Here is a 15,539-nt window from a genome sequence, read left to right on the forward strand (position 1 = left end):
CATTATCAACATGTCATTCAAAGAAACAACATCTGAATTTGCAGTTAGGAAAGTTTATATTACAATTTTTCTGACTTAGTAATAAGAAAGGAAAGTACAGAATAAAGGCAACTTTTTCTATATGAAGCTGCTTCAGGGTCAAAGGCAAAATCATTTGTGCAAGGACACAGATTTTAAGAGCCTGTCCTTCCGGAGCATGCTCACAAGCTTTGTGTGTGCTGGCAGGAAATAGGAACTAGTATCCTTTGCCTTCTAGCAAATGTTATGTTTTTTTCAAACTCCACTAAATGCAATCATGCAATAGCAAGTTAGGGAAGACCAAATCACTGACTACAGATTAATGGAGTCTGAACTCATTCTGTGTACTAGAAGCTAAAGATACAGGAGAAAACAGAGTAAGTCCCTATGAGGAGAGTTAAGAACAGGTTCTTGGAGGAAATGGTTTTTTTTCTTCTTTGGGTTTTATATATACTTTTTCAATTTATTTTCTATCTTCGACTTGGACGAAGGAAAGAAACACATTAGCAGAGGGATGCTCCAAGGCAGGCTCAGTGAGGCAGGCGTGTCTGGCTCGTGCCCAGTTGTGTGGTTTTCATATTCATAGACAAAGCCTTCCTCTGGTCCCCTCGTCTCCAGGTTGCCGTCTGAGGCCCCAGGTTTCTGCTCCCCCGTCTTAACAAGCCAGGAGTGCGAGGTGTTTCAGCCCATCTGACAACATTTCCTCTCCCTTCCGATCCAAGCTGGTGATATTAAATGTCACCGGCACACCTTGACAGATGTCCACCTTCTTCATACCAGTCACGCCCCAATAGTTTCGTCTTGAAGAGACACAAGAGCGCCCTCCTTTCCCCAGGGAGGGGTGCAGGCCCTGTCAGGTCATTGTCCTCAGACGCCTCCCTGTGCCCTGGGTCCGGAGATGAGTGCACTGGGAATTTGTTGCAGGTGTCCTGTCCTCGGGTAAGAGCTCAAGCCTTCACGTGGCCAAAGGGCAATTGGGCAACCAATTCTGCCTCTGAAGAACCTTAGAAAAGACCCTGGGCTGCATGATAAAGAATAGTTTTGAAATCCCCACTTATGTGGGAAATAAACCCGTTTGAACAGATACTTCTCAAGGCGGATGGGCACAAAAGTGATTCTACTGGGTTGATTAGGACCTCCATTTCTCTTCCTTCCAAGGAGCCTTATTTTGTTGTTTGGCTCTAATTTTCTAAATTAATCCTGAAAACATATTACTGACTCGGGGAGAAAGAGGCTGAAATTACTTCCACCTGCTTTCTTCTAAGTTACGAGACCATAAGATTTTAATTTACTTGTGTGTGTGACTCCAGGAGCCCACTAGCCCTTATATATAAGAGATGAACATTGTTTCAATCAGTCCTATGGGACGTTAGGGGGGTCTGCTTACTACTTTTCGGGGAGCTGGGATGCAGAAGGAATTCTGACCTGCTTTCGTAGTACACTCAGGGAGGCATGCTCCCTAAGAAGGGAGTGCTCTAGCTGTTTCAGAAACTGTCTTTAGAAGGTTCTGCACAAAGGGAGGTTACCTGTGGGCCACAGCCTCCATCTATTTGCAGGGAGTATCATGTGGTGTGTATATGTCACCAGCAGAAGGGGTGACCAATGTCCGGCATGGAGCTGGATCTACAGAAGAAAGAGGTCCTTTTTCTTGGTACAGTGGCGCTCCCTCCTTTCAGTCTGACCTGTGGAAACTAAATACAGATGTGCGGTTTGAGCACTGCACAGACACCCATATGGGATACATCTGGGGGCTGACATCCAACTCAGACCCCCTTTGCCAAGCACATGTTCCCGCGGGGCGGGGGGGGGGGCGCATCTCCTTGAAGGAAGGAAGGAACTTGATGCTTAGAAAGAAGCCATGTGTCCCTGTGCTAACAGCTTTTTAGAGTGCCTTTTTCTTAAACATTTTTTTAATGTTTGCTTATTTTTGAGAGAGAGAAAGGGTACCTGCAGAGGTGGGGCAGAAAGAGATTGGGAGACACAGAATCTTAAGGAGTTCTCTAGGCTCTGAGTTGTAGGGCCTGACGCAGGGCTCGAGCTCATCAACTGTGAGATCATGACCTGAACCTGAACCAAAGTTGGACACTTAACCAACTGAGCCACCAGGCGCCCCTATAGTGCCTTTTCCTAACCCATCCACCCAAAGAGACACCTTTTTCTAATTTGTCCAGAGGCATTTTGGTCTGGCTATAACTCTTTGCTACCCTCCCTGTTTTAAGGCATTTACACTTTTATTGGGTGTAAAAATTGAGTTCCCAGAGTGCCCGGGTAGCTCAGTGGATGAAGCATCTGATTCTTGATTTCAACTCAGGTCCTGATCTCACAGTTCGTGAGTTTGGGCCCCGCATCGGGCTCTGTGCTGACTGTGCAGAGCCTGCTTGGGATTCTCTCTCTCCCTCTCTCTCTCCACCCCCCACCCCGCCTGCCTGCCTCTCTCTCTCTCTCTCAAAATAAATAAAGAAACTTAGAAAAAATACATCAAAACTTGAATGCTCATCTTACCATTACAACTTGGGTAAAAACGTACATCTTGTTGCAGATCCGTGGCTGTGCTCACAGAGTGCATGAGGAACAAGGTGCTGGCTAAGTTCTTCAGGGAACGTCAGGAAACTTTGAAACACTCACTGCCCCTGGGGTCCTATCTCTTGAAACCAGTTCAGCGGATTCTCAAGTATCATCTCCTTTTACATGTAAGTTTCTGCCCGCACTTGAATCCTGTCCAAGTATGGGGGTTTTGAGTATATATATAAAGTGTAGGTGGGGAAATATCAGAAAAGGCTGGGGACATATGGAAACATTTTCCACATTCATACTTTACAACTGACTAATCTGCTTTGAGGAATTAGAGATACTTATTCCGGGCCTGCAGCCCCATTGACACCGGCCAAGCAAAAAGATTCATTTTAGCTCTGATTCTGATAGGGCTTAGGAGTTCCTCACTCTGGGCAGTGAGCAGTTTCAGGCAGAGAGCTATCACCCTAATGAGAAACAGATTTTTTGTGTTTTATTTTATTTCCATGAGCCCGGCTACAGGAGGCAGTTGGGAAGGAGAGCTGTCATAGATTGGCTCTTGCCTGAGCGAAGAGAAGGGGCTGGAAAAGAAGACAGATGCGTGGGGTGATGAATGGCCTTTGCGCTGGGCTTGGCATCACTTCAGGGTATTTATTTCATTTCCCATTATTTGTACACAATCCAAGGAGGCTTTAGAAACAACGGTAGATCTAGCCCTCACTTTTTCATTTCTGACCCTCTAAGGAAGCTGATAAAATTGGGGAAGAGTTTTGTTGCGAGCAATTTCCACTGGGTAAGTAGGATTCGATTGCCCTTATCACATGAGGAAGGCATAGTGCAGGGGTTAGGAGCCGGACTCTGTGTCAGTCCTGCCTGGGTTCAAGTCCTATACATGGTCCATGTTCACTGTGCCTCACAGGAGGTCCATAAAGATGAACTAGTGTTTTTATTTTATTATTTTTGCACTACATTAAAAACCTTCCCTTAAAAAGACTTTAATCTAGAGCTCTTATCTCTGTCAACATGCCTGCAATCTATATGTATCTCTTTTTAAATGATTCCAGGTTTCTCACTTGGATCATCATTCCAGTTTTGCTCAGTTCACACACATCTACAATTCTGAGGAAGCCTATGGTCCAACTTTGCTAGAAATGTCTCAGCTTTGTCTGTATGCCTGGGTGGCTCATGTTTGGAGCATATTATGTCCTATAAAACCACACCAGGGGTATTACTTTAATTGTTACTTTCATACTAATGACTTCTTAGATTAGGAGGATTGATTTGCTAACTCAGTGTCCAAATAATTCTCAAATAAATACCTGTGCCAGGATAGATCTCTGCTGGACTGTGCTAATATAGCATTTAAGACTAGTACATCTCTAGCCAGGCAGAGTCTAAGACGGTAGTTGCTTAAGCATGTCAGATATAACAAGATGCTTACAAAAAGGTAATTAATAGGAAAAACAGAGCTATTTAAGGAGCTGTCTTAGTTCAGTCTGCTGTAACAAAGCACCATAGTCCGGGTGGCTTAAACAGCAACTTATTTCTCACAGTTCTGGAGGTTAGAAGTCCAAGATCAAGGTTCAGGGTACCAGGATGGTCAGGTTCTGGTGATATCCCTGTCCTGGGTTCAGACTGCCAACCCCTTGTTTCCTTACATGGTGGAGAGAGGCGAGAGAGCTCCCTGGGATCCCTGTTGTAAGAACACTAATCCCATCCAGAAGGGGTCCACCCTCATGACCTAATCACCTGCCAAAGGACCCCCTTCCTAATACAGGCACAATGGGGGTTAGGACTTCAGCATGTCGCTTTTGCGGGGACACAAGCATTAAGTCTGCAGCAGTTATTCATGAAGAGCAGTGGTGAGATTCATGAAAAACTAACTTCCGGTTGCCTTTGAAGTAGTTTTGCTTTTGTGGTTGGTTTGGAGCATTCCTTCTGTGTCATTTATGTCACTTTGAAGTTGGGTAGCCATCCCTGAAGATCGGCACAGGGACACTCTGTCCTCCTGAGTCCGCTTGTCATTGAAAAGGATTGCCTCGCAGCCCAAAAGAAGGAATTATTATTTTTAAGTTTATTTATTTTGTGAGAGAGAGAGAGCATGATTGGGAGAGGGGAAAGGAGAGAGGGGAGAGAGAGAGAAAGAGAGAGAGAATCCCAAGCAGGCTCTACCCTCAGAGCAGAGCCAGACTTGGTGCTCAGTCCCATGAACTATAAGACCATGACCTGAGCCAAAATCGAGTCAAGATGCTTAACCAAGTGAGCCACCCAGGGTCCCCAGAAATTATTATTTCTTGTGAATTTGCTATTGATCTGAAGCTTACCTGGTAATTGTTACTTTGTGGTATGGTTTCAGAGGACCTTTCTAACAGCTAGTTTAAGTGTAGAAAGAAAATGTAAATTTCTTCCCACTTTCTAGCTAGATAGGAAAACGTGAGTACTTAGTAAACGTAAACAAAGATTTATGAAGTAGGACTATAAAATAATGGAGCTACCATCATAAGTTAGACTATAAGATTCAATCTTAATGACTTAATGATTATATATGTCATAGATGCCCTAGAAATGATCTAATTGACTCTCATATCTTCTTACTGTTTTACATATTTATATAGGTTACTGTTGTTGTTTTAAGAAGATAGAGCTTCAACTTAGTAAGCATGTATTGACCTCAGCTCTTCTGCAGTTACTATTGAATAGATCAAGAATTAAATAAATGAGGGGTGCCTGGGTGACTCAGTCGGTTAAGCAGCCGGCTTCAGCTCAGGTCATGATCTCAGGGCTTGTGAGTTCAAGCCCTGCATCAGGCTCATGCAGACAGCTCAGAGCTTGGAGCCTGCTTCAGACTCTGTGTCTCCTTCTCTCTCTGCCCCTCCCCTACTCACACTCTGTCGCTCTGTCTCTCAAAAATAAATAAGCATTAAAAAAAATAAAAAAGAATTCAATAAATGATCCAATAGTCCCAATCCTTAGACTCTTGAGGAGTCTAGGGACATGTGTCTTATGTGCTGGAAAGAACCAGAGCAGAGATCACGGCCCTTTGTGTCCCTGGGGTTGGGGAACTCCAGTGCTAAGTGCTTACGAACTTCATTTGAGCCTTCAAGCCTTGACTCTGTGTAAAGGCCCTTGCTATAGAAGTACTTTTAAAGATCGTGTCCACTCTGGGTTTGAGTCTGTTAGGTAGGAAGTCCTGCGTGAGACATTTTATTTCCTCTGAGAGAAAAACAAAAGCATGTTTTCTTTTTTCTTTTGTATATATTTTTTTAACATTTATGTATTTATTTTGGGAGAGAAAGAGCATACACACAGGTGGGGGAGGGGCAGAGAGAGAGAGAGAGAGAGAGGGAGAGAGAGAGAGAGAGAGAGAGAGAGAGAGAGAATCCCAAGCAGGCTCCTTGCTGCCAGGGCAGAACCCGTCATGGGGCCAGAGCTCATGAACCGTATCAAGACCAGAGCCCAAATCAAAAGTTAGACGCTTAACTGACTGAGCTACCCAGGCACCCCTGGTTTTTATTTTTCTTCTATTACATTGGCTACCAGGAAACTCAGCAGTCTCCACCTGTAATATCAACTCTAGTATCTATTGTGACACCTCTGAGAGACTTAATGGACTTCATAATGTTTTGTTTATCCTTCTCGGCACGAAATTCTAATCCTGTTTTTCCCAGCCCCATTTTCATTCTCATCTTTCCATTTTGTTGCAGGTATTTCTGGTAAGTTATCACAACCTCTTGAGGCACGATGCTGGCGTGTAAATAAATAGGCAAAAAGAAAATATGAGGAACTCATAGAGGTGCCATATGTTTCACTGGCTGTGGGAGGAAAAATAATGGAAATAACTAGTTCTTTTTTTTTTTTTTTTAAGGAAATAGAAAACCACCTTGACAAGGACACAGAAGGCTATGATGTGGTGCTTGATGCTATCGACACGATGCAGCGAGTAGCCTGGCACATCAATGACATGAAGAGGAAGCACGAACACGCGGTCCGGTTACAGGTAGACCTGCGAAACGGCAGCGCCGCACCTCAGCAGACTTAGTATCATTTTCCAAGTCAGGTGTTGAGGCTGCTCAGGTATCGCATGTTGTCCGTGGTCTTCATCGTACATGAAGAAAGATCAGGTCGTGGCTAATACGATCACTGTTTAACGTGGTATTTAGGAGAAGTCACCTTATTACTTTTAAGCTAACAGTTTGCTCAGAGCCCCATCAACAACCCAAGTTGAAAATTGGCGTCTTCTGTTAGTTCCAAAGAAGTAATTCTTCTTGGAAGCAGCTTTCTCTGAGCTGTTGAAAGGGTCATTTGGCCTCTTTTTCTCTCTTGCTAGTTAATGTAAAGTTGTGAGATGGTCCCTGGGTGGTCATGGGGCTGGGACTCAGATGAGGGTTTTGCGAAGACCCCTTCCAGCACCAACATTTTAAGCCCTAAGTCCTTGGGAGCTTTTGATAAGTGCTAAGCCAGTGACCATGTCCCGGGCACATCCAAAAATGCATTATTTAAAAACAAAAGGCTGGGGCACTTGGGTGGCTCAGTTGGTTAAGTGCCCATCTCTTGATTTCACCTCAGGATGTGATCCTGTGAGTTTCATGAGTTTGAGCTTCCATTGGGCTCAGCACAATGATAGTGCAGAGCCTGCTCGGGATTCTCTCTCTTTCCCTCTCTCTCTGCCCCTCCCCTGTTCCCACTCATAGTCTCTTTACATAAAAAAATAAATAAATAAACTTAAAAAAAAAGTTTATGTTGGCCTAGAGGCTGGTGGCAGGAGTCCCTGGAGTGGACATAAAAGCCCAGAGTGACTCCATGCCATGTAGAGCACTTATGCCCAACTCAGGAAAAAACATACATTATTCAGCCCACAAATTTAAAGAAAACTCTAGGATTCATCTCTATGCAGCCAGAGTGTGGGGTGAGGTAAGAGACCATCAAAAGTCAAGCAAACGCAACAGTCTAATCTTTCAGGTCATGTCTGTTTTTTTGTAACAGTAAGAAAAGTTTTAATACTTGATCATCCAAGTGTTTTATGGACCTGTTGTCTATTGCATATTTGGAAATGGCTAAATGACCATTTTTTTAGACCTTACACACCTGTTTGGCATTCTGCAGACACTGCTAAACCAGGCTCGGGCTCACATTTTTATCTCCATTACTGTCCATTTCTACTTTCAACCAGTGACATTTTGGATTTCCTGTATTTGGGCTGCTTCATTCAATGCTCTTTGTGAATATTTTCATTTTACAAAACAATAAAAAATCATCTTCCTTGAAGAACATTGATATGAATGTACAATAACTCCCAAAGATACCTCAAAGTCATGTTTTCAATTTATATTTGTCAAGTACCATTAAAAACATAATGGTAAGGAAATTCAGTTCCTTTCCCCAAATGAATGGGATTAATATCAGGAAATTTTTAAGATGTGTCTTATGTGATTTCTCACAGGCTTTAGTTTTGAGCTACTTATATGTCGTATGGATTTCAGTTTCTGGAAAAAGGTATCCTCAGCGATAGCGCTGAAGGTTTTCTGCAAAGAAGGTGAGTGAGAAAGTCAAGGAAAGGAGAGCTATCTGAGAAGGTCACATGCCAGTGGCCTCTTTACCTAGCTTTTGAGAGCCCAGACTGCTGCTGTCAGCCGTAGGAGAGGGATTATCAAGGAGAGGAAAGAAGTAGTTGACAACTCTTCAACTAACAACTTGAGTCATTTCTGTTAAACCGGAAGTAACAACCCCCATAAATGTGGATTTAGGTCATGGATCGTTAGACACCATCAGACACCAAATAGATCCATTAGCCTCCGTCACAGAATATTCAGACGTCATTCTTGAGATTCAGCTAATGGGAGATATTTTCCTCTCGTCCATGTCGTCACACCTCTTATTTAATCACACAGACTGGTCACTTTTTCAGGAGATACAGAGTCTGCTCACGAACTGGAAGGGGCCAGACCTGACCAGCTACGGGGAACTGGTGCTCGAAGGAACCTTTCGCCTCCAGCGGGCCAAGAATGAGCGGACGCTCTTCCTCTTTGACAAGCTGCTTCTCATCACAAAGAAGAGAGATGACACGTTTACGTACAAAGCCCATATCCTGGTAGGTCTGGGTGTCGGTCATGGGCAAGGGCTTTGGCCACTCGTCCCATTCTCCTCCAAGTGCGCCTCACCCTCTCTCTGCTCTCCTGCGCAGTGTGGCAACCTCATGCTCGTGGAAGTGATTCCAAAGGAGCCGCTCAGCTTCAGCGTCTTCCACTATAAGAACCCCAAGCTGCAGCACACGGTTCAGGTAAGAGCAGGGGCCTCCCCTCACTGCGGGGCTCATCTTGTAAACGATGGGCACCGTGGTCCAGCCCACCTTTCCAGAGCCTTCCGACCACACGGTGTGTTTCCCGTCTTGTCAGGGGGTGATCGGAGTTTCTGAATCTTGTGAGTGGTGGAGGCGTGAGTCATCTGACCGTCCACATTTCCTTCCGCTAGGCCAAATCCCAGCAAGACAAGCGCCTGTGGGTTCTGCACCTGAAGAGGCTGATCCTGGAGAACCACGCGGCAAAAATTCCAGCTAAGGTGAGATGAGGTCAACACACAATAAAATGTAAGGAATCCACTCCTAGAAGGCAGCACGACAGCAATAAATGTTCAACTCTAAACAAAGAAAATGGAGAGCTAGGATATTTAGGGATCAACTAAATTAACCTGTATAGTAAAACAGATTCACTGGTCACCTGGGTGGCTCAGTCGGTTAAGTGTCTGACTTCAGTTCAGGTCATGATCTCATGGTTTGTGGGTTCAAGCCCCGTGTCAGGCTCTGTGCTGACAGCTCAAAGCCTGGAGCCTGCTTTGGATTCTGGGTGTCCCTTTCTCTGCCCCGCCCCAGTTCATGCTCTCTCTCTCTCTCTCTCTCTCTCTCTCTCTCTCTCTCTCTCTCTCACTCTCTCCCTCTCTCTCTCTCTCTCTCTCTCAAAACTAAGATAAACATTTAAAAAAAGGTTCACATATAGGGAGATTGTGGAAGGTTTTGTTTTTTCTTCTTTTAAACTATTGTTAGATTTTCTTTTTTGGCTTAAGGAAGGAAACAATAAGGAAAAGACTACAAGAAAACTTCTAGAGAACTAGTAGAGTACAGTTATAAGTATTCAAAGCTAAACTAAGCAACTGTTGTGACTAGAGCTGGCTTAGGTTCTGTGGGAATGCTAAGGGAACGAAGATACAGACTCAGCTGTGAAGGGATTTGTAGATGAGGGAGGTAGCCATAAAAACAACCAACTGTTTGCAAAACAGGAAGAATTAATAGAGGTATAAACCGAGTGTTGTGGAAGGATAAAGTGTTCACTTACAGTTGAATGAGGAAAGGAAGGAAATGCCTTTTACCTCAGTCTGGAAGGATGAGGCATATTTTTTTAAGTGGACAAAGAGGAAAACCAACCTAAGGGAAGAGCAGAAACAAAAACAGAGAGATGTGAACGGGTGCACCATGTTCACAGCACCCAGACTGGTGGCAGAAGGGCTGAGTCCTCAGGAGATGGAGTAGGAGATGAGGCTGGAGAAGTGGAAGGCAGTCGCCTGGGTCTGCAGGCCTCAGAAGGCACACACCAGGAAGCCTGAGTGTCCTGGCGGTGGGAAACCACTGAAGGCTTCAGGGGAAGGGATGGCGGGGTCTCCCCTGTGTTCCGAAGGTGTAACTTCAGAAACCGTGTGACACACGAGTTGAAGAAGTGACACTGGAGGCAGAAGAAGAACGGGCAAGCCGCCATAATCTCTAGAAAAGAGATGAGGGGCCCTTCAGGGGCAGCCACAGCACCAGACGGGAAGCAGATGCCAAAGCACTCAGAGAGGCAGAGCAATGGTACGTCACCCACTGAGCGCACCGGGAAAGAGAGAGACGAGAGGCAAGCGTGAGTCAGGGCTTGCGCCCCGAGGTTGAGTTCTGCAGTAAACCACCCGGGAGAGGAACCGGTTGGATGTGAGTGAGGAGCAGCTCTCACAGGTGCGTGAGGAGGCGGGTCGGCCCCGGGGGGAAATTCAGGTCTCAGGGAAGCTGCAATCTGGAGGCCGTCTTGCCATAGACAGTAGTGGAGGTCCTGAGCTTTGATAGGGTGGCCCATGAGCGTGTGTAAAGGAAAGAAACCCTGGGAATCCCAACATCTAAGTGATCTGCCAGCAGGTGGGGGGGACTCAGAGACCCACCAGAGGTGGTTAGGTGGGGGTCCTAAGAAAACCCAAGGAGAAAGCTGTGCTGACAGAGGAAAGAAAGGAGCTCAAAGAGCAGGTGGGAAACAACGGTTTGCAAAGCTTCAGGGGGCAAAGCAAACAGCAGAAGAATAGACACTTGGGTTGGCAACTCAGAGGTAAAGGAGAGATTGCAGCGCGGGGTAGAAAAAAGCAGAAATGAGAAGCAGCACACTGGGTACAGACTTCTTTAGCAAAGTTCAGAAAACTTACCAGGTGGGGTTTGCAGAGAGGTGGGATCACAGGGAGACGCCTGATGTGGGTGAAGAAGGCCATGGACATGGTAGTTGGCCGAGGGAAGGAGAAAGGGAAAGGAACCTAAAGATACTCAGAGGAATGCTCTTTGGAAGCTATTTTGGGGAGCGAGGAGGTGGGGATCAGGAACGCTGGGTGAGAGGTGGGTCTTGGGAAGTTGAAATCCCCTTCCCAGAGCTGGGAGAGAAGAAAGAAGGCACATGAGAGACCCTTTGAGCCGGACTTGAGTGAAGATTAGAGAGTTTGATGTCACTGGAGTTGGCGATGATGTCATCCATTGGGTGGGGGGTTGGGGGCGCCCAGGTGGGTTTGGGCACCCGAGGGGAAGGCTCAGAATACTCGCTAAAGACAGTGGACTGGTGGGCAGGGAGGATGCAGCGATGTGTGCCTCCAAGACCCACCGCAGGGGGTCACCGTGGATCGGTGCCATGAGATCATTTAGAAATCTGCTCAGCAACTTAGAAACAAGCATTGAGGAACCCTAGCACAGGTGGGGGCCCCAAGGTGAAGATCAGCAGGGCCAGTCAGGGGAAAGTTGACAAGGGAAGGTGGGTGCTGATCAGCACATGGGTGCAGTGACCGAGCATCATTCCGGGCTGAGTGGAGAGGTAAGCCGCCCCGGAGCCTAGGCAGGGCTTGAAGGACTGCTGGCTGGAGGGTCCCAGACCCGGGGTGGCAGCAGTCAGAGGTGGGCAGAGGGACACGCAGAGGTCTGTAGATGAAGTCAGGACTTATAGAGCCCCCTTCTTAGAGGCAAAGCAGTTCTCAGTGCTGCTAAGGTCCTGGGGCCGCTTCTGATTTTGTGTTGCTGTTGTGGAGTGGAGGGAGAGGTTGTCAGAGAAGAAGTGGCATAAGGTAAGGGTGGAGAATACATTGTCAGCGGTGACAAAGGATGGTGCAATGGTGGGGCAGGAGTGACGCGGAGCAGAAAGTGAGATGCTGGCTGTGGGGGTAGAACTAGGGGGAAATAAGAAACATGAATGTTGTTGAGAAAAGAGAGTCCACTTCACTCTGGGTACTTTGAAAAGCAGTCAAAGCTCATTCTCAGGGGCTGTCAGCAATGATCCTGCTCCCAGGGAGTGAACGTGCACAGGTGTGTGCTTCGGGTTAAGTGTGAGTCTCATTTTGTCAGGGCGTTGTGAGTGTGCTGGCTGCTTTGTGCTATTAGTTCAGCCTCAGCAGACCACCTTAGGACAGAGGTCTCGTTCTCCCCATTCTGGAGAGAGAAAAGCAGAAGGTCAGTGACATTAAGTGAGCTGCCCAAGGTTACAGGGTGAGGACATGAGCGAGCCTGAGTCAGACCCAGGACTGTCTGGCTGCGGAGAGCACCTGTCACCATACTGCTCCCAGCAGCAGTGAAAATACACCTACTAATAGACTTCATCCACTGGAATGCTATAATGATTTTCTACCTTATCAAAGCAGGATTATTATTAAGCTAAACTTTCCACTTCTTCAAGACTTTAAGAAAAAATTATTTTTCTCTAAGGCTTTCAAAATCTGTGTATTCCTATTAGATAAAAGACATGCGTAATGGGGAATTTTTGTGAACATCAGAAAATGCATCACACCTGTCTAACAGTGTTACCACATGCGGATGGAAATTCGTCTTTACAGCTCCTCCCAGATTCCTTCTGCTCCTAATTCAGTAATGGTCCCTGGCTGACTCCTAGAGGAAGATGTGGGAATAGTACTCTCCTGAAATTAGATGCCAAGACTGGGGAAAAAAAAAAAAAAAAAAAAAAGCTGAGTTCTTAAAGTCAAGTTTATAGATACCAGAAAACTTCTTGGAAATAGCCATGTTGCGGGGCACCGGGTGGCTCAGTTGGTTAAGCAGCCGACTTCAGCTCAGGTCATGATCTCACAGTTCATGAGTTCGAGCCCCACATCAGGCTCTGACAGCTCAGAGCCTAGAGCCTGCTTTGGTTTCTGTGTCTCCTTCTCTCTGGCCCCTCCCCTACTCAGTCTCCATCTCTCAAAAATAAATAAATGTTAAAAAAAGTTTTTAAAGAAAAAAAATAAATAGCCATGTTGTTTATTCATATCCGTGGTGTATAAACTCACTTTCGTCTAGACTGAGAATAAAGATAGAAAAGTAGAGACTTTTGCATTTTATATAATCACCTGGTCCTGTAAAGGAACTTCACAGAAACTGAGCTCACATTGGTGTTTGAAATTAATTCCAACTAGTCATCACAAACTCTGAATGTATGATAAAAATATCAGTGTTACAAAATACATCCATTTATCTCACACTTAGGGTGGCTTCATCAAGGCTTTTTTTTTTTTTAACCTCCCTCCTCTTTTATTTATTTATGTTTAAAGTTTATGATTTATTTTTGAGAGAGAGAGAGAGCATGAGCAGGGGAGGGGCAGAGAGAGAATCTCAAGCAGGCTCTACACCATCAGTGCAGAGCCTAATGTGGGGTTCGATCCCACAAACTGTGAGATCATGACCTGAACTGAAATCAAGAGTCAGACGCTTAATCAACTGAGCCACTCAGGCACCCTTTCACCTCCCTTCCCCTTTTAAACTAAATATTACCATTTATTTTTATTTTTTTAAGTTTATTTATTTTGAGAGAGAGAGAGTGTGTGTGCGCACACCTAAGTGTGAGCAGGGGAGGGACAGAGAGACAGGGAATCCCAAGCAGGTTCTGTACTATCAGCACAGAGCCCAACGTGGAGCTTGAATTCAGAAACCATGAGACCATGACCTGAGCCGAAATCAAGAGTCAGATGCCCCTAAATACTACCAGTTAGCCCAAATGTTTTCGCTGTGCTTTCCCAGATGGTGGCAAAATACAAGTAAAATTATTTTGAAGGCGATTTTTAGTCTAATGTTTGTCCGTTATGTTATCTGGCCCTTTAAAAACGAAAATGACATGGAAGGAGTTCTACCTAAAGTAGTTTTTTCCCTCTGAATCCTCAGGCAAAATGATTCACGTTAGGGTCATAAACCAGCTCTTTATATGTCTCTAAACATTAACAGTATCAGCAGTGATAACAATAAACAGAAGCCTCCATGCAGGACAGCTGTGAGGGTTGATGTGGGAGAAAGATGTTTCGTGAAGGCAGCCCGAGTCCAGTCTTCTCTGGCCCAGTCCCTTGGCGGGTGGGTGGTGACTTCGTTGGGTTGAGTGCCTGTCATTTGGCCCGGTAGCCACTCTGAAAGGTAGGTCCTGTCTTGGCATTTATGGCCAAGGAAACCCCTCCAGCTAAGAAAGCGCCCGGGCCCGTGTCCCGAACCATGTCCTCAGCACGCAGCTCCTCCCCCTGCCTGTGAGATTCGAGGGCCCAGGAAAGATGCGGTAGTGACAGGTGTGCCCTAGAAGCCAAGAGAGTTAGCTAAGGATAATCACAGAGCATTTGGAAGGAGGAAAACTGGAAACTCCAGCAACCTTTTTTGCCACAATTTGGAACAGTTATAAGGCCCCAGTGGTTTGGAGAAGGCTGGAGGTGCACATCCCGGACCCCTGTCCCTTGAGCCTTTGGTTTGACAGGTCAGGATTGAGGAGCAGAGATCTACATTTTATAATGAGCTGACTGCCAGATGCTAGGCTTTAGAAACTTTAGTGAAGGGCTCCCTCCACTGTCTCCTTCACTCCTCTCTTTTTTTCTCTCTCTCTCCCCTCCTCCTTCTCCCTCTCCTCTTCTCCTTCCTTCCATCCCTCCTCCCTTTCCCCCTTCCTCCCTTCCCCCCTTCCTTCCTTCCTTCCTTCCTTCCTTCCTTCCTTCCTTCCTTCCTTCCTTCCTTCCTTCCTTCCAGATGGGGGCTGTAAGCATGTGTGTGACACTTGCTGCCCACACGAGGCACTGATTTATTTGAAGCCCTTGAACTGTGTGTTAACGCCTAAAAGAATAAGGAGTTTTTAAAGCTTTTTCAAAAATCCTATTCAGGTGGGATAAGACCTGTATTAAGATAGCGATGGGTTGTTTAAAGAGGCAAAAAACAAAAACAAAAACAAAAAAACCCCAAAAAGTAACTGCAGTTATAGATACACTTTCTTTCTTACAGGCCAAGCAAGCAATACTTGAAATGGATGCCATTCGTAAGTTTTGTTTTCTTAATACAATTTGAAATTTTATTGTCTGCTTGTATCTATCATCTTTTCTACCTTAAAGTTTGTAAAAATGTCAATTGTGAGAAAGGCACAGTTCTTTACTCGCCGTCTTAACAAATCGAGCTGGCAGAGAGTATGATCCCTTTTTTCCGCATTGACTGGTTGGCGTATTGATTCCTCCTGGCTCATCTGTGAGTCACCTGGTGGCCGGCCACACGTCTAGGTCTCTGTGTCAGCTACAGATGTGAGATACGCTCCCAGGGTCAACTCTCCCCCGCCCCTCCACCACCGCCCAAGATCAAGGTCTTACCCACATCTCCGACCGCACGGCACTGGAGGAAAAATCTTGTTGATTACCTGCAGAAATCATGCCAACGAGATAGTGAATGGGTTCCCTGAGGCCACTCACATTTTAAAACCACCACTGCTCCACATACGTGAGTGCGTTTCTAGGCTTCTAAAAACAGGCAGGAA

At 45.7% G+C, this 15,539-nt stretch overlaps 1 protein-coding gene across 1 annotated transcript in view; it reads left to right on the plus strand.

Moving 5' to 3' along the window:
- The window catches only part of PLEKHG1 (pleckstrin homology and RhoGEF domain containing G1), a 181,028-nt gene that overhangs the window by 142,740 nt on the left and 22,749 nt on the right, over window positions 1-15,539 (plus strand). The window contains exons 7-12 of the mRNA XM_029945021.1: window positions 2,558-2,708; window positions 6,395-6,526; window positions 8,435-8,617; window positions 8,711-8,806; window positions 8,998-9,084; window positions 15,020-15,053. Coding sequence (XP_029800881.1) covers window positions 2,558-2,708; window positions 6,395-6,526; window positions 8,435-8,617; window positions 8,711-8,806; window positions 8,998-9,084; window positions 15,020-15,053 — 683 coding nt within the window. The remainder of the gene's footprint in view (window positions 1-2,557; window positions 2,709-6,394; window positions 6,527-8,434; window positions 8,618-8,710; window positions 8,807-8,997; window positions 9,085-15,019; window positions 15,054-15,539) is intronic.

This window comes from Suricata suricatta, chromosome 7 (assembly GCF_006229205.1).
Source record: "Suricata suricatta isolate VVHF042 chromosome 7, meerkat_22Aug2017_6uvM2_HiC, whole genome shotgun sequence".
Classification (NCBI taxonomy): Eukaryota; Metazoa; Chordata; class Mammalia; order Carnivora; family Herpestidae; genus Suricata; species Suricata suricatta.